The sequence below is a fragment of the Myripristis murdjan genome, chromosome 4 (assembly GCF_902150065.1).
Source record: "Myripristis murdjan chromosome 4, fMyrMur1.1, whole genome shotgun sequence".
Lineage (NCBI taxonomy): Eukaryota > Metazoa > Chordata > Actinopteri > Holocentriformes > Holocentridae > Myripristis > Myripristis murdjan.
In genome coordinates, this window is record NC_043983.1 from 32,461,751 (window position 1) to 32,487,246 (window position 25,496).

General features: G+C 41.9%; 1 protein-coding gene across 5 annotated transcripts in view; it reads right to left on the reverse strand.

Annotated features, from left to right (window-relative positions):
- Window positions 1–450: 450 nt before the first annotated feature.
- The window catches only part of ptprfa (protein tyrosine phosphatase receptor type Fa), a 424,230-nt gene continuing 399,184 nt past the window's right edge, over window positions 451–25,496 (reverse strand). For all 5 annotated transcript variants that reach the window (XM_030049234.1, XM_030049233.1, XM_030049237.1 and 2 more), the window contains 9 exons: window positions 20,718–20,837; window positions 18,460–18,614; window positions 15,520–15,805; window positions 14,276–14,454; window positions 10,362–10,488; window positions 8,773–8,898; window positions 5,795–5,949; window positions 2,962–3,097; window positions 451–1,939 (listed from right to left, as the gene is read on the reverse strand). In XM_030049234.1, the coding sequence (XP_029905094.1) occupies window positions 1,871–1,939; window positions 2,962–3,097; window positions 5,795–5,949; window positions 8,773–8,898; window positions 10,362–10,488; window positions 14,276–14,454; window positions 15,520–15,805; window positions 18,460–18,614; window positions 20,718–20,837 (1,353 nt within the window). In that variant the 3' untranslated portion in view covers window positions 451–1,870. The remainder of the gene's footprint in view (window positions 1,940–2,961; window positions 3,098–5,794; window positions 5,950–8,772; window positions 8,899–10,361; window positions 10,489–14,275; window positions 14,455–15,519; window positions 15,806–18,459; window positions 18,615–20,717; window positions 20,838–25,496) is intronic.

A 25,496-nucleotide genomic window follows, 5' to 3' on the forward strand; every position in this document is an offset into this window, starting at 1 on the left:
CAAGGAGTTAGTCATGGATTTTTTAAGGAACAAGTCAGAAGTCCCTTTTTTAGCTCACAAGGAAACTGTAGATAGGATGAGAACCTGTAAATATTCAGGCATAGAGAACGATGATCGCTAAAAATTTGAAGAATGCACAAGATGAGAAAATGCTGCAACACATCATTGTTGAAAACTGAAGTTTTGCGTGAGGCGAGGCGTCAGGCGTCTTCTGCTGCGTAAGATCAGAACTACAGGCTTTAGCAGGTCGTTTAATTGATGGAAAGAAGCAGATGTGTGCAACTTCATGTCACTCGTGTTTTAAATGTCTTCCATATGTACCCGATCACATGAAATTCTTCTTTAAGGATAACAAAATGAACGTTGTCTTCCCTCAGCACCTTATTCCAGAGGAAATGCCAGCTAACACGGTGAAAACTTTTCTGTTTCTTCTGGCTGCATTGCAAACCAGAAAACCAGACGAACCACAGTCTCCTGTGTTTGGTTTTGATTTTATGTTGGTTGCCTGTTGTTAGTTTGTGGGTATGAAATCAGGCCTGTGCTGGGACCTAAACATATTTTGCTCAGTTACTTCCGAGATTTTCTACCTTCTTTTCTTCTAAATGCGAAAACATTAGAGCATAACCGACATAGCAGAAACAACAGAACATGACTTTCCTTGGTATATACACACACACACACACACACACACACACACACACCTGACCTCCACACATTTCACCACACCCTCAGCACCGCGTCTCCTTCACATACTCGTTTCACGGTGGGAAAACGTATTCCTCTCACCTTTTCACGCTCGCAGCAGCACATATTTGCATTTTAAGGCATTGTGCTCATTTCCTGAAATTTGGAGATAACAGGCTGTTTGTGTTTCGTCTACTGTACCTGAGTCCATGTCAGCGAGGGAGATGACAGCTGTGCTGCTGCTCCTGCAGGACACACAGCCTTCCCAGGAGTTTAATATTTCTTTTGCTGTGAGTCTGAAGGTCTTTGAACAACAGGCATTGAGAAAAATTACTCAACAGTTATGGACAAGAAACTCAGAATCTGTACATGGAAGTAGCTTTTCAAATGTCAATAGTCTATGCGTGTTTATAGCCATAGGTTTATTTAATAGTTCACAAACTTTATCTGTTTATTTGTTTGATCTGTTTGGTAGATATAATCATTCTGTTGGATATCAAGACAGGAAGTCGAAAGACTTGTAAAACTTTGTCCCACATGTCCCACTAAAGAAGACCAACTGAGTAATGATAACATTATAATATCATATCTATGGTAGAAAATAAAATCATTAGCAGCTCTGAGTAGGCGCTCTCCAGTATTAATAACTCGGAGCATGTTGAAAATACATGTCCTTTGTGCTAATACAAAAAATAAAATAAAATAAAATAAAAAAGAAGATAAGTAAATTTCAAAATAAGACCCATTAAGACGTATAATAACCAGTGTAAATGATTACAAAATAAATTCTAAATATTCATAGCAACATAGTAATAATGCATATAAATGAAAAGAGCAGAAAAAAATAATTTTTGCTAGTAGGAGGAGGCAGAAATCAGGGAGAAATGGGAGTATTCAGTCAGAGAATGAGGATGAGGCATACTGACAGTCTGGCGGGGGCGGGGCGGGGGGCAAGGGGCGGTTTGGGGAGGTTTTGGCGTCGGGTCCAGAGCAGGTTCGTGGTACGAGTCCAGGAGGAGCCCATCCAGGCAGAGATGTGCTGTCGTTCCTCTTCTCCTCTCCTGTCACCTCCCCTGCGTCCTCCTGGCATCACCTCCTCATCAGTCCTGCGGGTCCCGGCTCCTCGGGACTGATGGAGCAGAGTGGATATGGCTCAGAGGGACACCCGACTCCTCTGCAGGTGGGGTTATGTTGCATAGTGATCAAAGCTTCCCAGGTACTCCAGGGCAGCCCGGTAGCACAGCTGGTACTGATCCTGCAGCGAGCGCAACAACAACAACAACAACATCACCCTGTCAGTGTTTCTCCACACACACCTTCCATTTGTTCATTTCTCATCAGCAGCTAAAAGTCTGAGGCCAAAATGAAATTCATTCCTATCAAAAGTATTTAAAAGTTGCTGCTACAGTTTTCAAAAGGCGAGGACTCGTTGTCTAGACAGAGAGATGCTTTTATCGATTCTGAGTGTTTAGGCAATTTATGCAAATTTACAAGTAAGTCATAAGTGTTAAGGCATAAGTGTTTTTTTCATGGCCAAAGTAGTGATTTTAGAGCTTTTTTTTTTTTTTTTTTTTTAAATACTATCTATCTATCTATCTATCTATCTATCTATCTATCTATTAATGTACAGTATATGCATTATATATATTTTTTAAATTATATTTTGATATTTTGTATGCATAGTGTATATATAATTTGTTTTTATTTTGGATTTTTAAAACATATTTTATATCATTTTATTACTTTTATTTTTTTTCTTCATTTTATAAAGTATTTTTTTAATCCAAAAATATACTAATTAAAAAAAAATTCTGCACTTTCCAATGCATGCATCTTGCATCTTCATAGTAGCTCTTTATGTATTTATGTATGTATTTATGTATTTATTTATTCATGCATTTATTAATTTATAGCTGTAGCTATCAGGGACAGAACATATTAATCAACAGTTACAAGAAAAGAAAATTGTACATGAGCCAGAGAAAGCCTAAAAGGCTAATTTTCATCTATTCCTGAGGCAACAGAAAAAAATATAAAACTATCAAGTAACATATATATTACATGTGTAATTACGACTGTGGGCAACTGTGATAAAGACAGACAAACAAGATCAGTTAGATTAGTTGAAATCATAGACAAAATGTTACACATGAACTGATATATACATTTTTTGATATTTAAAAGAAATGAAGGCAGTATTGTGCAGTGGTGACAGGATTATAATCTGAAGCGGTCTGCCCTCGTCCTGACAGGTTGGCCTCGTCAGGTGAGTCCTACCTCCGTCTGCACCATGGCTGGTCTCTGAGTTCTCAGAGTCTTGACGGTCTGGAAGAGGTCGACCACGCCCTCGTACCTCATCCTCTCCAGCACGATGCTCAGCGTGATGAACACACCGGTCCGACCCACACCGGCACTGCAACACACACACACACACACACACACACACACACACACACAAGGAGACTGTCATTACCAAATACTATGTATGCTACACACATATGAACACTATTAGCTTATTACAGTGTAGTATTATAGTGTTTACGTTGGCTGATGTGCAAAAAAGACAAAGTACATATTGCACTAAGAGCATCTGAGATCATTTATAACCAGTGTGAGCATTAAACAGTTTGTCTGAGCAGCCAATCACAGCTGAGCAGATGATGCACCAGATTGTGGTAGGTATTATTCAGCTGTAAAATATCAAGCCTCCAGTGCATATCTTCTATTAATGATCTGTTTTTTTCAGAGCGAGAGAAGGGATGACATGCAGCAAAGAGCTCAGCTTGAAATTGAACCCTTTATTACAGCAATATGGTTACCAAATTTGATAATTCCTTGTGACATTTTTTTTTTTTTACTGCAAAAGAACATTATTGTTATCAGCCCCCAAAATGCCCCAATCGGTGTGCCTCTGCTGCTCACATATACACCAACTTATGCACATCCATATACACAAGTACACAAGTTCACACACTGACACTCTGGACTCTGGCAACCTTGGTGAACTACCGTTTTGAAAATTGTGTATGACAATTATGACAGGTATTTTTCAAACATGCATCAGATGTTTCTAAGGAAAAACAATGTAGCTGTGATATCCTCTAACGTGCAAATCGCCTTGCTACATGTGTGGAAATCAGTAATGTTTTTTTTTTTGTTTGTTTTTTTGTTTTGTTTTGTTTTTCTAACTATTATATGTGTTACCTTACAAGAACCATCTTGTATTTGTCTATTACCATTGTTGGTATTTCCTCATTGTAACTCCGTAGTTCTGAACTACCATGGTTGGTATTTAAAATATCTGCAATCACATTTGATGATACCAATAACCTCATGTCTTTAATATTCTGCAATGGCACTTTACATTATAATGCTAATAGGTTTACAGTATTCTACATTGGCACTTTAAGTATGCAATAATAATTTCTACTACCTAACTTTTTTACACTGCACTTTACATTAGGAATGGTTAGGTTGTTTATTTATGTATGTATGGCCTGCCTGTAGTGCTTATGTTGTGTGTATTGGTATGTGATAGGTGCAGATCTGTTTGTTTTACTGTGTTAATCGTTTTAATGTTTGTTTTACTGTGTTGATTATTTTAATGTTTGTTTTACTGTGTTGATTGTTTTAATGTTATTTGTAAGGACTACGGATGGAAATTAGCTTTCTTGCTAAATCTGGTGCACTCATCTTTTTATTCCTTTGAATAGCTAATGAAAGTGCACACTGTCCTTTATAAATTGAATAAAATAAATAAAATAAAAATAATTTCTTGGTGTGATCTGAGGGCTGGTTTGGTTGATATCGAGAGTGTGAGGGACAGTTCATTTCAACTCTGGTTTGCTCAGCCCGGTTGGCCAGGTGAGAACAACATAATCTGAACGTGGGTGGTGGAAAATTACAGCTCATTTGTATTCTACTTAAGCTCGTTCCTCTCTTTCAGACACCTGTCTCAGCGATTCTACCTGGCAGCCGAGCTAAGCCAAAACCCTTATCTCTCAGCCAAATCAATTTCAATTCAGTTTCAATTTCTATTTTATTTGCAGAGTGTCGAATCATAACAAAAGTTATTCGAGGTGCTTTACAGAAACCCAACAGATATTGGCCAAAGCCATGGACAAAAATCTTCCCCAAGAGCAAGCACAGGGTGACAGTGGCGAGGAAAAAACTTTTATTTCTCCTTGTCTGATCTGTTTTTTTATGTCGTTATCATCATCCATGTTGTCCATTTAATTGTTTAGTCGTGTCAATTTCAGCTGCCCTGTTGGAGGATCCCTCATCAAACTGGCCTGTCCAAGGTTTCTACCATTTTTTTTTTTTTTGCAATGTTTTCCTTGGGAGTGTTTCCTTGTCTTCACGCAGGTCTGAGATCGGTGCTGCCAGGCAGGCTGGGCTGGACCAGGCAGTAGTATGTCTTTCCTAGTGCTCTGTTTTATTTTGCATCATTTTTGTTGATTAGTTCAACCTGGCTAGGCTCATTCTCCTTTAAACTCCTCTGGGACATGCTTGCGGTGAAGGGCGGTAAAAACAAACCTGACTTTAATTTCATCTGAAGTGTGAGTGTGAGAAGGTCAGTTACATCAAAGAGTACGCACATCACGCTCAGCTAGAGTTACATGAACTGGATTCTGATGCTACACTGCAAAAAGTCTCCAGCTTATATTTAGTCTTAAAATCATTCGTCTGCAGAGAAGGTTCAAAATCCACCAGTGGGATGAGATAATCCCACTTGTTTCCAATGCTAATCAACTTGTTTCCAGGATTTATTTTAATCAACTGACCTTTTCTTCATCCCAGTGGGCTGATCTGCCTTTTTATGCTTTGTTTTAACAAATGTATACCTGTTCCCAGAAAAAAATCCTGAAACACATGAAACTGCATTGGAAACTAGAAGGATTATCTCATCTGACTGGGAGATTTTTTGCAGCTGTTTATCACTGAATATGAGCCTTAATGACTTTTTAAGACTGTTTAAGAGCTTTTTTGCTGTGTAGGTTGAGGCATTGAAGGTACCTGTTCTGTAGATTCATGTCGTTCATGGATCATTATGCGCACACACACACACACACACACACACACACACACACACACAGATACACACAGTTACCTGCAGTGCACAGTGATTGGTCCATCTTGCCCGAACTGCTCCTTGGTTTTATGAACTTGGCCAATGAAGTCGATGAAGCCCTCCCCGGTTTTTGGCACACCTTGCTCCGGCCAGTCGGTGAACTGAAACTGCCTGATGGTCCTTGACTGACCATCCTGAGGAGCCGACAGGGAAATGCAGGCAGCAAATGACTAACACGTCTGAAAACAACTCAGCCGAAGTCTGTTACTCAGAGTAAGAACCATCCATGCAGACCGAGCTGCACAGATGGCTGCTGAGGGTGGAAAAATGTTAATGTGCCACACTGAAGTCATACTGAAAATGAAATGCTGACACAAAGGTATTGTTACACTGAGAATGGTTCATTTTACCATCACTAATGTTGTAAGGGCTTCCTTTAGAGGAGCAACAAGGATGTGAGATTAGAGCTGAGATTGATTTATCAGTATAAACTCCTCAGCAGGACATCCAAAACTGTAAATATCTCATTTTTCGTGTAGCTTTCGCACTGAAGATAGAGGTGCCCCACTAATCAAGACTCTGTAGACATAAACAAAATAAACTAAATAAGCTACATGTTAGTCCGAGCACTCATTTGAGCAATAATTATCATGACATTTAAAGATTCATTTAGTGTAACACCAGTGCAGCTTTCTCGAATAAGAATAAAGTTATGTTAAATGAGTCTTTAAATGCCATGATGCTTATTGCTCAAATGAGATATCCAACCAACCTTTAGTGAACACTTTGCTGTTTTATTTATTTAAGTCAAAATATCGCCTTTGGTCTTTGAGTCTATTCAGAGAGAAAGTCAGAAGGGCTGCAGCTCATTGGAAACTTAAAGGTCTTTAATGAAGCTGCAAGTAAACACTTTGATGTGCTTTAAATATCATCACCAAAATTCCCAATTTAATGTTGTAAAAGAGTTGGAACTAGTGGAGCGATGATGAAATTGAGGACACGTTGTCTCTTTGTGCGACACAAGTTAAAATCCTAGCTGCTGCCTTGTGAAGAGGCTGCAGATGTGAGACTGACTTTTGACTTCGGGAACTGCAGTCGACTAAATGAAATGAAATTAAAGCACAGATGACCTCTGAAACAGTGCAAGTGGAACAAAAATGACTTGATTTTTAAATTTTTTTGACAGGCCGTCTGAGAAAGACCAGCCGAGAATACTGGTCGTCCTTAACTGAGAGAAAACTAGATACTGAGATTGAACTCTATTTGGCTCTATTTGGTATCTGGTCCTATGGTCCTATGTTCCCCAGTTTATTATTCTGTTAACACACATTAACCCTCTTGTTGTGTCCAAATCCACTTTGACCCATTTCAAGTTAAAATATGACATAAATGTTATCCAGATTTTTTTTTTTTTTAAACACAACAAAACCAACGGGTATAATTTTATGTTTTTGCATGCTGGCTCTGCTGGGGAACAGAAAATCCCTTTGACAAGAGCATATGACCCTGGGAACACAGGGCCATAGGAACATAGGACCCTGAGAACATAGGACCTTGGGATCATAGGATCTAGGAAACAATGGGTCCTGGGAACGTAAGACCTTGGGAACATAGGACTTTGGGGACATAGGGCCCTTCAAAACATAGGACCCTGGGAACATGGGACTCTGAGAACATGAAACCCTGGGAACATAAGACCTTGGGAACATAGGACTTTGAGAACATACAACCCTGTGAACATTGGACCTAGGAAACATCGAACCCTGGGAACGTAGGACCATGGGAACATGGGACTCTGGGAATACAGGACCTTGGGAACATAAGACCCTGGGAACATAGGACCTTGGGAACATAGGATCTAAGAAACATTGGGTCCTGGGAACATAAGACCCTGGGAACATAGGACCTTGGGAACAGATTTTTTTTTATGCCCCTATGAACATCAGACCTAGGAAACATCTGACCCTGGGAATGAAGAACTGTGGGAACATAGAACCTTGGGGACATAGGGCCCTTGGAACGTGGGACTTTGAGAATATAAAACCCTGGGAACATAGGACTGGGAACATAGTATCCTGGAAAATAGGACCTAGGAAACACTGGAACATGCAAACATAGGACCTTGGTAATATAGGACCCTTTGTCATGTTCCCATTATTTTAACACTGCAAAAACTCAAAATCTTACCAAGATTATTTGTCTTATTTCAAGTCAAAAATGTCTTATTACTAGTCAAAATATCTCATTACACTTAAAATAAGACATGATCACCTCAGAAGTAACTTGTTTTTAGACAATTGTCTCTTGTTTCAAGTGAAAATTTGCTTGTTTCATTGGCAAAATTTGGTTCTTGTTTCTAGCTCATTTTCACTTATTTCAAGTGAATTTTCACTTTTTCCACTGGCAAATTTTGCCAATGAAACAAGCAAATTTTCACTGGTTTCAAGTAAATTTTCACTTGAAACAAGTGAAAATTGTCTAAAAACAATTTACTTCTGAGCTGATCATGTCTTATTTTAAGTGTAATGAGATATTTTGACTAGAAATAAGACATTTTTGACTTGAAATAAGACAAATAATCTTGGTAAGATTTTGCGTTTTTGCAGTGAATTTCTTTCTTAGTTCTTTCTTTCTTTATTCATGTGATATTTTTAATTTTTTCATATATTTATTCTGATTTAGTAGTTTTAGAAGAAGAAATGAAAACAACAAATGGATTATTTGCCCTTGGCGACATCACACAGGACAACAGATTGCTCTCTGCTGCCGCTGCTACACTTGTCTCCTCAATGTGACTTTTATCCTCTGATCACACCACCTCACTGGGCAGATTTGAACGGTGCTAGATTGGATTTTGCTTGCACTGTGATCCCATGAGCCGGACCGCATCCCAGGCTGAAAAGACAAGTCTAACCGTGGCGTACGTTCCGCTTCCCAACAGAAATGACCTCGGCTGAACCTGCTGGCCTGCCGCTGTCTTTTGTAACTGCAGTTAAACACCGGCGAGGAGAACTTACCCTGGCGTCTGTGACCTTGAACTCTCTCAGGATGTACTGAGGCATGTTGTACTCGGCCATGGGGTCCACAACAAAGTACTGGTACCGAGCGGAGCGCTCAGCAGGCCAGTACTGATGGCACTTTTCCTACAGAGTGGAGGGATGAATCAGGGTCAAAATCTGTCATGCACATAAAAACCTTTGAAATAAAAACACCTGAAGTACAAATATGCTGTATACATTACAATATACAGCACTAAAAAATAATAATGGGATGTGTGCTTGTTTTTGTGTGAGATGGATCCCAGTGTGGCCCTGATGAAAATTCCCTGACTTTTCCATAACATTCCAAACATTCCAAAATTAAAGGTGCACTTCGTAAAACTGGTGAGGGTCCACTGAAATGAAGATTAAAAACCTTAGAACAAGCATTTAATTTGATGGTTGACTTTACATAGTTTTCATGACTGAGCCTATGAATAACGTGTGCACTCCATGTTTTTTGTCAGTTGAGTCAATCAACAGCAGCATAATGCACCGTTAAAGGGGCAGTTCACCCAGTATCAGAGGTGCTATCTTCCTGTCATTGTTACTGTTTGCTGAATAATGGCTGGATGCTGTAAATGCCGATGGTTGGCCTCCTGACTTTATGGCGGTTATGGTTCCTCCTGGCTAACATTAGCAGCAACAATTTAAAAATAACCACCTTAATCCACTCTAACTGTTAAATAAACAAAGTTTGAGTTTGATGATGTAAAGCAGAATTTTTATAGCCTGAAATGGCATAAAAGGTTATCAACAGTAGAGTATTTTTCTTGGGCTGTTTCATCTCTCTGTGCTGGGACTTTTCTTTCTGGCTGTTGATAGCAGGAAAAATAGTTGTACAAAGTGATTTGGGTGGAACTATCATTCATGTACACTTGGTAGTAATATGTGCATTTTAGTTTTGCAAATTTCTCAAAACAGGTGAATTAACCCTTTAAGCTGGAGCATTTCCATGGTAGAGGTGTTAACGGTTTGGTTTGCATCTCCATTTTTAGGCTGTGGTTCAGTTTGAATCGACCTGACTCAGAATTGAAGTTCTTTCATTTAAAAATAAGCCAACAATTCACCACAACAAGCGGAATGGGTCAGTGTCCTCTAAAGGTTGTGCAGCCTGGCCTTGCTATCATTAATCAAAAGCAGAGCTGGTTGTTTTACATCATGAATGTGTTTGATGTAATTTTGCATTGAGCTCAAAAAAGAACTGGTGGAGAAAGAAGAACTCATAGTTCAGCACACATGTACGGTTCGCTGAACTGAACAGAAGCACAGCTTTCAGTTTCGGTACAAAATCGTTACACCAGTACTCCACTGCCTAAAAATGGTCTCCCTTGCCTGATTTGTTAATGTTTTTTTTCAGTCTGGTTTCCACTCCAGTTAGAGTAAAAACCCTTCAGTGTAAAGAATGTTTGAGGGGAGCTGAAAAATGACATGTTGAATCTTGAAAAATGACATGTTTAAAATCCCTTCCTGACAGGAATAGATTGGTCTAAATTCCATGATGTTCCAGAGAGTCCATGACCAGCGAGAACCCAGAGTATCTGGACGATAATGGATGTGTGTATTACCCGTCCCATCTCACGGAGTTTGGTGAGCATGACTACGATGGTGGAGTTGTGCTCCCATAACATTCTCCAGAAGTCCTCTGTGGTCTCGGGTAACGGGCCCTGGGTGGCCATGTATGCTTTCTGTTGCCTGCAAATAGGAACAGAGATTGTTTTTTTTTTTTTTTCATATGGTTGTCACTCCTCATGTCCAGCTTAACAAGTAATTTGGTGTAATAATAAGTGTTAAAATCCTATTTTTCTTTTAAAAAGTGAGAAAAAAATGCTGTTGGGATGAAATAATCCCACTTTTGTGCACTGCTGGTCTGAATTTTCTTGAATCAATTGTCATTTTCTTGATCCTGGTGGGCTTATCTGCCTTGTTTCAACAGGTTTATACTTGGTCCCTTAAAAATTCCTGAAACACTGAAGCACCTGTAATAAGTGGGATTACACATATGTCACAATTATATAGTGGTAAAAAAAACAACCACCAAAATATTAAACATATATTTTTTCACTTTAAGACCCAATCCTCATATAACCAAGTCAATCTAAGGCTACTTCCATTGATGCATAATTTCTTTCATAACAATTTATGTCAGCCAAAACACATTGCTAAACTCGCTGTGTAAACAGTGTCAACTTCCATGCAATGGCAGCTCACTGCAGCTCAATGTATTCTTAAAGTATTAAACATTTAATTTTAGATGCCCCCTTTAACGTAAACTTGATGAATCAGCTGCTGGTTAATGTGTGTACTGACATTTCCACGGGCTTTGCTTGAACACTGAACCTTTTACACGGCACTGTTAAGATGACAGATGCCGTCCAAGCTGCTCAGCCCAGCTTTGGGCAATCCATGTGAGAAGTTACAGCACATGGCCGCTAGGGGGCAGTGTTCAGCCGTGCAGCAGAGCGCCTCAGTGATTCTCACAAGCCTGAGTGCATGACATGTGAGTGTCACTGCCAGTGCTGCACACATTCTGTGTATTTATGTTATCTGTGCACATCAGCTCTCCATCTATCTTTCTTTTTTTTTTTTTTTTTTTCAAACCAGTGGTGTTTGAAGGCAATTTTGGTTAAGGTTCCATGTCTGTGCCTGTTTTGGTCTGAGGGTTGGCTCTGATGCAACTTGCAGCACTGAAACTGTTATTTTGATATACTTTCTAATACAACAGCTGAATATAAACGTTGAAGCCTAAACCTTCTGCTGTATTCTGTTGGATCTCCAGCGATGTGGCCTGAGACTGCAGAGTGATTCTGGAGGAAAATGTGACCGGTAGCGTTTTCTTGTGGGTCACATCCTGGATGTTAATAAATGCACATTTATGCATTTGCATCCCACTAGAAAAGCCTTGGCTTATGATCAGATGCACTGCTGAACATTACTCACTTTCCAATCTGAGTCAGAGTTAATCGCGGCTCTTCTGAGGGAAACCATAAAACGGAGTGCCATTGCAAGGTCGTCAGCGGTTTAAACTGTGCCTCCATTCTGTTGTAGCCCTCTCTTATCCAGAGGTAATGATATTCTAGTGTAAGCTTGCTGTCTGATTTCCTATCTTGCATCACCATGGACAGCAGATGAGGTGAATTACTACAGCTCATATACATAGAGGTCGCTGGACACCTCCTCTAATGGTCCTAATCATGTTCATTCTCTTCACCCTAAGCCACCCTAATCCACTCTCCTCGCTTTAAAGACCTGGCTCACAGACCGCTGGAGCTCGCTGTATCTCAATCCACCCTTAATTACTGCTACAGGAATTAGAGAGGAATTACAGGACACCCCTGCCTCCTTCCCCCTCCTCCCTTAGTTGGGGGGGTGGACGGGGCCCAGGGGACTTCATTAGGTGCCTGCAGTTGAGAACAAAGCGAACCCATCCTCGTCACGGGCAAAAGGGTTTTATATCGTTCGCCAATCCCTTATAATGCAATTGCATCATGAAGCATTCCAGTGAGTGTTTACATTTTCAGAGAGGAGAAGCTTCTCTGGGAGGTCTGAGATTAGCTATTTATCTGACGTGGGACAATGTCAGCACTGAGTTCCAGCATGTGGAGCTAAATCAGCAAACCGGGCCGACTCTCTCTCTCTCTCTCTCTCTCTCTCCCTCTCCCTCTTGCACTCGTGCTGTCACGTACATTCAAAGAAATAAAGGCCGTCTCTCTCAGAGCCCTTTCTGAAACATAAGAACATTGCCACGTTCCGGTAGGTTGGCTGTCTCTCAGCTTCACCGCAGCCTGTTTGCCGTAATGTTTCGTTAGCACTGACTAAACTTAATTTCCACACCTCTTAGGCAGAACTGCTTTTCTAGCTCGTTGCAGTTGTAGCTAAAATATTTGCCAACATTTTTTTTTCCCATGCACGAATTACCCACAGCAGCTGTACAGCTTACACACATTAATGAGACTTTGACGGTGTGTGTGAATACGAGGTGAGAGGAACAGCTCAGCGCCTGACTAGCAGTGACGAGGGACTGTAACCCAGGGGGAGCATCATTTAAATCGCTGATCGGAGATTGGTGATGAGCCAATGCAAAAAGTGGCTTGTCACAGATTGGTGAATCATCTGTATCAGCGCTGCCAACTCAGAGCGAGTCTGCAAGAGAGCAAGATCACCCGTCGGATGATCAGTCTGTCCTGTTGCATACAAAGACAAAGCCTGTGGGAGTTTTTCACAAAAAGTCCAGCAAAATTTTGGGACTGTTAAACACTCGAAAAATCTCCTCATATTCAGCCATAAAATCTTCAATCAAGGTAGAAAAAAAAATCTACTGGTGGGATGATGAGATAATCCTACTTGTTGCCAGTGCAGCTTGACATGAATATTTCTGGGAACAAGTATAAAATATGTTAAAACGAGGCAGAATAAGGCACATCGGCCCACTAGGATCAAGAAAAAGACACTTGATTTAAGAAAATTCTGGAAACAACGTTGACTAGCGCTGGAAACAAGTGGGATTATCTCATCGCACTGGCAGATTTTTCACGTTGTCTGAAGAAAAACAAGGTTTTAACACTGAAGGTGAGACGAAAGGACTTGAACGAAACGATAATTAAAAGAAAATTCACAACTATAAGACTGTCAGTGAGAAGAGATTCCTCAAGGCTTTGCCATACGTGTGTAAGTTTGACACTCTGACCTTTATGATTTAGCTGAATCTGTGTATTTCTCAGTGAACTTTTAATATCGTCCCCGAGGTATTCTTTGTTTGGACCATCTCTGCTGCTCCTTGTTAGATTCTGTTTTTCTGCCACAGCCTGTCATGTAACTCGGACCAGGATGAACACAAATCTTACGATTATTCTGTCTCTTAAGAGCCCGTTTGCTCCCCGGTAACCTTATCAGGAGAAGATATCGCCCCACTTTGGTACAAAAGACCTTGCTCGCTTTAAGACCTCGGAGAACTGCAATGAAGTTTTCCAAGCGTCTGCTTCATTAAAGAGACACAGACATTAATTTTGTTTTTATTCATCACACGGGCTAAGTGTCAGGTGACTGATCAACTGACTGACCTGATATGTGTGGTTAAAAAAAAAAAAAAAGGAGAGGGGAGACTCACGGAAACATATGGAGTAATCAGTTTATTTCTCTGCCTTGTCACCTATCACAAAACAGGCTACTCATTTACAGGAAGGAAAAATGTGAGAGAATGAACAGCCCTGCCAATAAGACCCAATTTGTTTTGACAACTGACATAGCAAAGGGAAGGGAGGCGGTGAAACACTGGACTCCATGTCAGCCCATAATTCGCTCCTGTCAGCCACAAGAGAAAAGGTTCACTCCTTGCTCATTAGAGGTGCAACAGGATGAGCGGATTTTGTTTTCCACAGCAGCCCCCGATCCATATTTTTCACTGTACATTTCATATTTTATCCTCCTGCCTATTTTGGCCCTGTGCATTTCTTAGTGTGGCCGTATAATTAAATGCGCTTACCTGTATCCATCAATGAAACTGGCGTTGATGTAGTCGGAGCCCTCGACTCCTCTGATTGGCTGCAGGCAGACACGGGTGGACTCGAAAGGCATGATGTTCACCAGTCGGTTCTTGAATTTGTTACACGGCAGGTTGGCACTGATGAATCTTGAGGTATGTGCTTTAGAGTTGGCCAGTTTCTGTGGACAGAATGAGGACACGTCTGGCTCTGCTGCTCGACAGACACCCGATCCTTCGCCCAGAGGTGACGGTGCTGCGGCTTAACAACAACGCCCACCGTCTCCTCAGTCTCCCTCCGATCCTTTCAAGTGCTAATACAACCAATCTTCGCGGCGCGCTGGTGTATGAACAAAGTTGTTAGAGGGCACGGGAAGCTAACACTCTTATTGATGCATGAAAATGATGCACTTTGAGCTGATCCCCTTTGTTCTCGGACTTCAAATAAAAGCCCGGTGCCACTCTGCGTTAAAACCAATTCTGAGAATGCCACACAGACACCGAGGAGTCAAAACAAACCCACACAAATTTGAGATGACTGTGAACTGCGATAGACAGGGCTGTGCCAGCGAATATCAAACCAAAGAGAACAAAACTTTTAAAAGCCATATCCCAAATGAGAGAGGTTTTTCTGCCAGCTCTGCTGACAGGTCCTAATGTGATTCCTCTGCACTGCAAGAGCAAGTGTCAATTTGAGAACTGCTTGCAAAACAAATTTGCAGTGAGCCGAGGATCAAAACCTAATTATGCTCGGTCAGGATTTACAGCCATATTGCTTGCTTGAACAAGTTAGAGCAACATAATTTGGGTTGTGGCAAGCCCCCCAAGGTGGGGCTGTTTAAATCGGGTCGGTGTCACTCAGCAGGGAGCGAGCACGGGGACCACTGGAGCAGCCGAGTACAGTGGAGCGCCGTGGCCGACCCCATGTCAACTACCCACCCCGATGAAGCTTTATCTTTAGGCTGTCAGGCAGCCAGCTTCTCCCAGCCCTCCTTCTCTCTATCGCTCTCTTCCCCTCTGCCTTTCTTCCTCTCTCCCGCTCCTTCAGCCTCTCATCTGAAGCTCTGAAGATAAGCTCTCAAAGCAGGATGCTCCTCCTCTGAGAGCGAATTCATCTCTGTTCTACAGACTGAAGATGAGAATCCCTCCTCTCGCCTCGCTTCCTGGCGCTTCGTTCAGTCAGGCAGACTTTTCCTGAGCTACTCCGACTCACACCAAACACATGCGGCGACCGGCGGGCCTGTTACCTTGAACTCCAGCTCCATGGCGGTGACGGTGTCTCCGGGAGGGATCTGGGTCAGTTTCTGGATGTGGGCGTACAGGTTGCGGGCGGGGACCTCTGTGTTGCCGCATGTTGCGGCCTCCATCAGCGCCTCGTGGATGAAGATGTACTGGTCCTCCGTCTGGACCATGTAGTTCCTCTGGGCTCGCATACACGTCACGTGGCCGTAAATGTCCACGGACTTCTCGTGTTTCATCCTCTCTAGCATGGCTTCGATGACGATGAAGCAGCCCGTCCGGCCCACACCGGCACTGCCAGAGCACAAAGTTAACATGTGACCACACAGGAGCTCGCAGCTGCACTCTAATAACATCTACAAAACAGTGGGGAGGAGTGTGGCAAAAATCTTCATTTTCACCAGACATTTACTCTCGTATTTAGTGTTTAAATCATGTTTTTTTTTTTTTTGAACAAGTAAAAAAAATCTGCCAGTGGGATGAGAAAATCCCACTTGTTTCTAATGCGGTTTGATGTGTTTCATGAATTTTTTCTGGGAACAAGTTTAAATCTGTTGAAACACGGCAGATCGTCCCACTGGGATCAAGAAAATGACACTTGCTTCAAGAAAACTCTGGAAACAAGTGGGATTATCTCATCCCACTGGCAGATTTTTTTTTTTTTTTTTTTACCATGCCTGAAAAAAACAAACAAACAACAACAACAACACTGAAGATGAGGCTGAGTGACTTGATGATTTTTTTGCAATCCTGTTTTCACCCTTTACCTGCTCTGCTGTAGTCTTTCTAAGGCCAGGCTGGGCCACGGAGCAGCAAAATGCAAAATATCTTGTGTCATTTGAATAACTTCAATTGCTTTCATGCATATTGTGATTTATCATGTGTGTTTATGTGTGTATTCCAGGGTAGAAACTACCCACAGCAAGTGCTTTAATTCTTCAAGTGTATTTGGGTGTAAACATACATGTACATGCTTGAATAATTCCATTTAGAGAACACCATGTATTTATCCCTCCGTACTTCAAATATTCTTTTTTTACTCAGCTGCATTTGTCACCTGTTGTCACACCTGAGAAAATGTTTTTTGTTTTTTTTTTTTAATCTTTATTTTATACAAAATCTGGTCAGATCATACTCATGACTTCAAATAAAAATTCCTACATGATGCATTTTCTTGTGTAATTTGGAAGTGAAAGCTGTTGTGTGCAGTGTCATGTCAGCGAATTTGGGAAGCTCAGAAATCTGTGGTAACAAGCCTCAGCCGCTCCGTCTTCCAGAGGAGTAAAGAAAGCAGAAAAGAGCTCAAAGTGACTCCATGCAGGCTCTTTAATTCATCGAGGTCAAAGTATTAAAGACGGAGCGCTGTGTAGCAGCAAGCCTCCTGTGATATTTAAGTATATTTAAAGCTGCACTAAGCAGGAATTTCATATAATGATCTCGTGTGTGAACTGCAGAGTGCAGCTCTAACAGGAAATGCTTTATAACTGCACATCAGAGCAATACTGAGCAATAATCTACTTTTACCAAAAGCCTGGGTAAAGGCCGTTTGTTTTCCTTTTCTACGTCTTCCTGCCACGTTCACTGGCAGCGACGTGGCGCTTGACATCGCTCTTGGTCTAAAGTCCACATTCTGAACGTCTCGCTCTCAGCTTGGAATTAACCCGTTTTTAGTCGGCCTCGTCTTGGTCCCAGACAAAGAGGACCCAGAATTTTATTTCATGACCGGTCAAGACCACACCTGCAGTGACATCACTAATGTTGCTTTCACACAAGTTGTGTTAAGTCCGGGTGAATCGAGCCCTGGTGAACTGGTGAACTGGTGAACTCTGGAGCGGCTCGGTTGAAGTGAGGCTGGTATCATCATCGTCATCGATCAGAGTAAAACAGTCAATCACATTTTGTTTCATAAATCTCCCCAAGCGCTTTGATCTTCCTTTGATGCGCGGACAAAAGGAAGACGGCTGTAATAAACGTGAAGGTTCATATCATAACTCATCAGGCCTGCTTTGCTGCCTGCTGCTTTTCTGCTGCATTCAGGTGCTGTGAGAAACAGCGGAAGAACAGATTTTCATTGTTTTGTTTTGTTATCTTTATTTAAAGATGGCTAACGTGCTGCCACACATGAACATTAAGCTTGTCACTTTGGTTTACGTGCTGTGGTCCACTTTTATTTGAGTCGTGTTGAAACCAACCAAACCAAATGCAACAAGCATCGATCAAAACAACTCGTTAGACCAGGCCATGCAGACGAACTCGTGGGTGTGATAAAGTCACCTGCCTGAGCGCTGTCTGGTTTATGTATTGTTAATGTGATTGGCTTATTACTTGGTATGTATCAGTTTTAAAAATGTGCTACTGTTACACATGTTGCACCTATTTATTTTTCAGACTAATTTCCAGGTGCAGAGTAATAACACCTTGTTAAGATTCATACTGACATGCCACCATTGGACCACAAGCATCACAGAGCAGCAGTGACACATGTTGCTTCATTCATTTCAGTCACAGATCTGATTTTCTTAACATAACAGCACAATTTGTTGTAACATTTTCCATTTATTTTCCATTTTTTTTCTGTTTTTCTGTGCTCTATAGACCAATGCCTCTGTTTATGAAGAGCATATCACTGCATACAGATCAATTAGGATAAATGCTGTGTAATTTCCCCATCAGTGGCTGATGTGGAGGTGCGGGGGAGCTCATCATTTAGCAGCAGTAACATGTTTGTAATAGCACTTTGGTTTCATTCTACCTGCTGTAATGAGCCAAATGGATTGCCTTCTGTCACTGAGAACACGCATCACTTTGTATTACTGTATTATAATGTTTTACTCTCCTTGATAATGTTCCTAAATAAAGTTTTTATAAGAGAAATGGGGGTGGAATCGGTGTGGTCTTGACTCGGTGTCGGTAAGGCTCAGGTCTTGGTCATGTGACGGGCGGCGTACCTGCAGTGGACCACCATGGGCCCGGCGTCTGGGGGGTTGCAGGCCTTCACTCTGCGCAGAAAGGCCAGTGTTGGGGTGGGATACTCAGGCACGCCGTGGTCAGGCCAGGCCATGAACTGGAACTGTCTGACCTCCCTCTTCTCACTGGAGCCGTTCTGTTTCAGCACAAACACTCATTTAAAACCCAGCAAATACACTCATACACACACACACGGCATGCAAGATGAAAATAAATTCCACCATCACACACATTACCACACATAGAAAACAGGGATTGGTGACTTACTTCACAGTGTGTTTCTGGTTTTACTGTTTTAGCTGCACAAACAATGGAGCTTGAAGGTTAATTCCTACTTCTGCATTGGGGCAGCAGCGTCAAGATTTTATTCATACTAATGCACTAACAAATCGCAGATAAACACAGGCCGATGTTTTGGGATATTTCTCACCCTGACAATGAATTTGGGGACATCTCGGAATAATTTGGGGATGAGTTGGAAACATCAGCACTTATTTTCAAACCTCCTGAGCTCCAGCTGGTTGGGGAGAGGCGATCATTCACTCCCGTCAAAATCCACTCCGAAAAATACAGCGACAGCACAAAGCGGACCAATCAGAGACTCTGTGGTCCTGCATCATCTGCAAGTTTTGTCGACAGCTTCTGCAGACAGAAACCTGCGGCGCAGCGATGACGGCTTTAATGAACTGATGGAAGCTTATGATAAACGAAACAAAAATAAAAACTAGGCCTTACCAAAAAACAGTAACTGACTGAAACTGTATTTACAGAACTTGCTAAAATAAACTAAAAATAAGGAGAAAATGTCTCTAATTTTCGTCTTTCGTCAGTTTATTTGGTTGGTACAATTTTTTTAGTGGTATGATGTTTTGTTGAGTTTTTATTATGCAATACTTTTTCTGACCTTTTTGAATCTCAAACCTAAGAAATACCCCATATAATAAAAACTAAAACCAACACTGAAACCAAAACTAAGTATTTTCAAAAACAAAAACTAAACTAGCAAGTCTGTTTTCAAAACTAATTAAAACTAAACTGAAATTGAAAACAAAAAGAAATGAAAATGAAATCCAAATGAAATCAAAATGAAAATGAATGAAAAATGCAAAATTATAATAACCTTGGTGTGCTGCAAATTGGCCTTAATTATAGAAAGAAGTGAGCTCTCCCTCTTTGCTGGATTTCTCCCTCGCTACAAATCACAGAGGCGACAAACAAGCCTTGCTCTTCATGTTTTTTAGGCGCCGCCACTTTTGTTTTTAGCGGCTGCAGCTGTGATGCTAATTTCTCCATGTGACGTGAGTGGATTGACTCGCTGCTGAATAACAAAAATACAACATCGAACATCAAAACAGCACAAGAAACAAAGAGTGCAAAGCGTGTGGGTACGTTTTTAAATCTCCTGAATCTAACAAACTTTATTTGCTTGTAGCTGGGGCAGATCCAAACACACACAAAAAAAAAAAAAAAAAAAAAAAAGAAAAGTTTGCACAGGAATGTCACAGAAAATGCCTGATTTTAAAGTGTTAAGTCACCGAGGCTCGCTCTGCGTGTCTCGGCTGTTAATGCGTTTCAGGCTGGATTTTTTTCCTCGCAGATGGGCTCCCAAACTCGCCTGTCTCGTACAAATCAAGTTTCACTTCAGAAAGAATCCTTAATCATATTTGACGCTTCTTCAGGTTCATATGAGGATCACAAAATAAATGTATAACTTGGGTGATTTTATTTTTATTTTTACTTTTTTTTATGTTGCACTGAGTCACCACTCAATCATGAATGCAAATGTGCAGTCACCACCACTCGCTGCCTGACATGGAAAACACACCCGCAAACACCGGGGATAATGCACGACTGACCGAGTCATGCGTGAATCTCAACAACACTGATTTACATCAGAAATATGCTGCAGGAAAAATCCCAGAGAGCTGCACTTGAAAGCCTGAATAAAAACACTTGTTTCCTAAGAGGTCCTTGATGAAACATAATATTCAGTATTGAGTAATTACACAGCTATAGTCTCTCAGTGGTGAGCATTTTTCATTTTGCTGTAAACGCATGGCTGCCATGACAGGTATTTATAAACTTCTATGCACAGCGATGCTCAACAAGCATAGCTTTCATTTTTTATCTGACGGAGCTGAAGACAAAACTGTTGAGTAGATTCTGCAGCTCCAAACCTCCTTCTCTCCGTCGGTGTCGCTGCACGTTCATGCTGTGTGTGTCTCTGTATGATTCTCACCTTATAGAGGGCGAAGGTGCGCACGCTGTAGGTGGCCAGCTCCACCGTGTCCAACATGGTCACCTGGATCATCCCGTATGTCTCTGTGCCTCGACTGGGCCAGTACTGGTCACACTTCACCTGCACAACACACACACACACACACACACACACACAAAAGAATGTGAGCGGGATAAGAGAGAGACTGGGGCCTTTATTGTATATATTTTTGCATTTATTCTATTTAATGTATCTGCTTTATATCGTACAGTGTGCTTTTTTATGTTTCTATTGATGCTGCTGTAACATAATAATTTCCCAGTTTGGGATCGATAAAGTAAATCTATCTAACTATCTATCTATCTATCTATCTAAATTTATCTATCTATCCATCTATGTATTTTACTGATCTGAGCTCCTGGTCTGCAGAGCATGGTGCACTCGTGCAGGTGCATTCAGGGCGTGTCCAAGTCCACTGTTGATATTTTAACAGCAGAACAGACGGTTGTTGCTCCAGGCTCCTGGTTCTAAAGGCTTGTACTGAGTCTCTTCATTAATCCTGGCTGTGTTTTGGGCGTAACATGCAGTAAACCAATCAGAGCGCCGTCTCCCGTCCCCTTTAACAGCCAGGTGTGTCACACCTTGGTGGGCTGCTGTTCTAATGGAGGATTCTCCAGGTAAGAAGGAAGGAGACGGAGTGAAAGCTCCCGAGCAGATCAGGACTCCATCTGAGCTCCCTGAGTTGAAGCAGCGTCCCTGTGTGTGGAACAGGCAGAGTGGACGCTCGCCGGCGCCCCCTATGTAGGCCACCATCACTGTCTTGATAATGAGCTTCAAATAGCAGAGAAAACTGCAGCTCTGACTTCAGACGCTCATGGAGCTCAGATGGACACAAGAGACTTTGCTGATTCCACAACGTGGACGCTGGACGGGGAAATGACAACTGAGCTGCTTGGAAACTAGAAAAGAGACTCGCATCGCGCTTTGTGCTGCTAAGAGCCGGGTGTGAGAGAGGACTCTGGGAGACGGAAGAGCTGAGTTGCGGAAAAGAAAGTAGAGTTTCAGGAAACAGTGGAAAAACTGGAAAAATCCAACTCGAGTGAAGATACTGACTCTGATGCGGAGATTTACTTTTTGGCCTGTTGGGCAGCGAGGCTGTACGTCACGGTGTCCGTTGGTCTGTCAGTCAGCACTTTGGTCCAGAGGGACAGATCTCCACACCTGTTTGGTGGATCGCTGACGTGGCCGTTTCGTTGACCTGATGGCCTTCTCTCTAGCTCCACCCGCAGGCCAAAATGATGTCACAGATGTGGTGGTCTTTATAAGATTGAAATTTTGTGACAAAACTCATTTTGTCTTCTTCATGATTTTGGCTGGCAATTTGGGTGCATGCATGTCTTTCTCTCTGGTGCCACCTGCAGGCCCTGCTGGGCATCTGCATCAGAAATGACAAGCTTATTTGATCCTGATGAGGTTTTTGCAGCAGTTCTTCCGTGTTCTAATCAACAGTCTAAGGCTGGTGGCTGTCACGTGTTGTGTGCATTATGTTGATTAAGAGTGATGCAAATAATTTTGACTTGATGAGACTGAGATCAAATTAAATTTAATAGGGTAAAAATCTACAAAGGTAAAACTACTAAATGGCCACTCAGAGTAAAAGTTACTGAGATGCTTCACAGGAAGCAGGTCTTGCTCATGTCATTTTTTTATCAGATTGTTGTAAAATGTGCGTTCACCTTCTGTCTTGTCTGAATCTTTTGGATCTTTTTATATTCAAGCACAAATTACCGCGTACAGCTCACTATGCCAGTGTCCTCGCTGGGCTTCGTCAAAAATCTGCAGCTACCAGACACACACACACACACACACAGGATGCAGGTACAGGAAGAGGGAGGTGGGCACCTACTCTACAATAAAATACACATTCAGCACTTTTGTTAATTTTTTCATTACAGGTGCAATTAGGTTTAATAATGAATTTTTCAGCTTAATCGATCACTGTAACACCAATGGACTCAAACGGCCAAAGACCCTTTCATTGATTCTTTTTACATCTCTCCCATGTTTGAATGTGCACTTTTTAAATCTTCCTGTTTTTTTCTTCCTTTCTGTGTTCTGTGTGTATTCATACATTCATTCATTTATTTTTGTGTTCACTCATGAACTGGCTGCTCTATTGCCATGAATTTCCCTCTCAGGAATAACAAAGATTATCCTGACTTGCCTCTTGATATAAAATTTGACTCTGTAATGGGTGTCATTTAAAATATTACAATGGAAAATACTTCAACCACAGAAAAAATCAACTGTCGAGGTACAAATACACAGAAACAGGCCCTCAGTTATTGTATCCCTAACCCGGGAATAACTGTAATCTGTCACTTTAAGCAGCAGTGTTGGTTGTGGGGGGGCAGGGGAGACGGGGACAGACAGTTGGACATCAGCTCTGGCTGCAGGGGCCGAGGGGCAGAGGGGCCGAGGGGCCCGGGACGGCGGGCATCTGCATGGTGGTGGGACAGATGGGGGGCTTACGCTCCACAGAGCCGGCAGGTCGGGGTGTGGGGTCGTTTGGGGCGGCCTGGAGCCACGAGGCTGCTGGTCACAGAGGTGTGAAGAGCCAGCTCACTGCCTGAGCACACACACACACACACACACACACACACACACACACACACACACACACCTCACTGAGCTACAGGCCATCATAAAGCTGACAGGAAATCTGTTAGCTCAGTGGGTTTCAAAGCGGGGTCCAGAGCCCACCAGGGGTCCTTGGGGGTCGTCCAGGTGGTCCTCAGCAAAATGAAGATCTGCTTTTTACAGTATTTGAACCTAAGAAACCTCATGTTCATCCAGAATCACTGATCTGATCTTTAAATATATAATTTTAATAATTATAAATATAGTGTGCATTTTTTAATACTTTTTTTTTTTTTGCTATTTTCTGTTTTTTTTTTGTGATATTTTACTAATTTGTTGGTCATTTTCTGGTCATTTTCTGGTAATTAAAAAAAATAATTCTTTTTTAAATTTTCGGGTCATTTCTTGCTAATTTGCTAGTCACTTTTATCGCATGTTTTTCAAGGAATTCTAGTGAGTTTGCCCAGGTAATTCACTCAACATCACTAAGATACAAAAATATGTACAAGTAATTATTTTTAACATTATGTTTTAATCTCACCACTTTGAATTGATCTGACTAATATGACATCTAGACAATTCCATAATTAAAATAAAGCAAAGTATCTTTTCATGTCAGAGTCCTGAGGGTAAAGCCTCTCCAGGTGGGGGTCCGAGGCTTCACGAGGGCCGGCCTGCGGCTCCAGAACACGACAAAGTTTGAAAAGCTCTCTGTCGGCTGATGGGATGTTTCAGGTGAGTCAGAGCGGCCGGCAGCTTGATGCAGGTTTTCACTGGGTCAGAACTGAGCTGCCATGTCTGAGACGACGCCGGCGACTTTTACAGAGCAGCTCGATGCTTCTGCTGACAGACGACTGCTCTCTCTCATTTCACATTACTCCCCGATTCAAGCTGCTCGTGCACTGCAGTTAACACGCAACCCACCTCATCTGCTCTCACATTCAACTCTGGAATACTGCTTTTTCTACAAACAAGCTAAGAAATGTCAGTGGGTTGAGATAATCATTTTTGTTTCCAATGCAGCTTCACTTGTTTGAGAATTTTCTCTGGAAACTGGAAAAGTATAAATATGCTGAAACCAGGCAGAATAAAGCCTTAACCCTGAGCACTGGAATCAAGAAACTGGCACCTGATTCAAGAAATTCGGACAAAAAAACCGAGCAGCATTTAACTCAGATGAGATGATCTGACTCCAGAGATATGGCATTTTTTCCCCTCTTACTTCATTTGCAGAATATGAGACTAAATGACTTATCAAGATGAGGGTTTTTGCAGTGATATGTGCAGACGTGGTGACTGGTGTGATTCTTGTGTTCAGCTGCAGCCGCTCACCACAGTCGGGCCTCGTACTTTACATCGTGATGAGCTCTGAGACATTTCCCAGCGGTGAGGCGAGCCCGGCTGCATGTATGAGCCGGTGACATCAGTGAAGAGCAGATGATCCCGGACAGGGAGGCGTGTCGGCGTCTTCCGGCCGCCGTGGCTCCGAGTCGCCGTATAGGGTGTCAGAAGACGAAACCCTGAAGTCTCGCCGGACGCCAGCGGGCGGGCGGGCGGGCGAGCTCTGACTCCACACGATATTAAAACACACTCTCCTGAGTTTAGCTGTGCTCTCATCAGCAGTCGGTCAGGTCGAGTCAGTCATTGTAGCACAACATGATAATCATAAATATTAATGCGGGTGGTGGGAAGCAGCTTCAATATTCATTTATGAATCAGCGGCGTGGACAGTTGGTGCAGTCGTGTCGTCTCGCACAAATAAAACTTTAACGTTTCCTCAGGCTGTCAGCTGCCCTGCTCATGAGCTCTCTCTCCTCCGCCGTCTCTCCGGGGCTGGGATTATCTTCACAAGGTCATGTGTAACAGATTACTAATTACTGCTTCAAATGTAATGAGTAACATAATCCGATGGTAACAAGTTACAGTATTCAGATAATTTTTTTTGCAGTAACGAGTAATCAACATGTTTTTTTTTTTTAATTTAGTAATTGCTATTTCTGAAAATGTTAATTGTTGTTGGTTGTTGACGTGTTTGTTTATCTTACTGATGCCGTTGTTGTTGGTAAGTGAGCTGGCAAAGTGCAAGAAACAAGCAAAGACCACATCTACACGCACAAAAATATTCCACTTTTTGCCCTTATTCTGAAAAAGACAGTATTC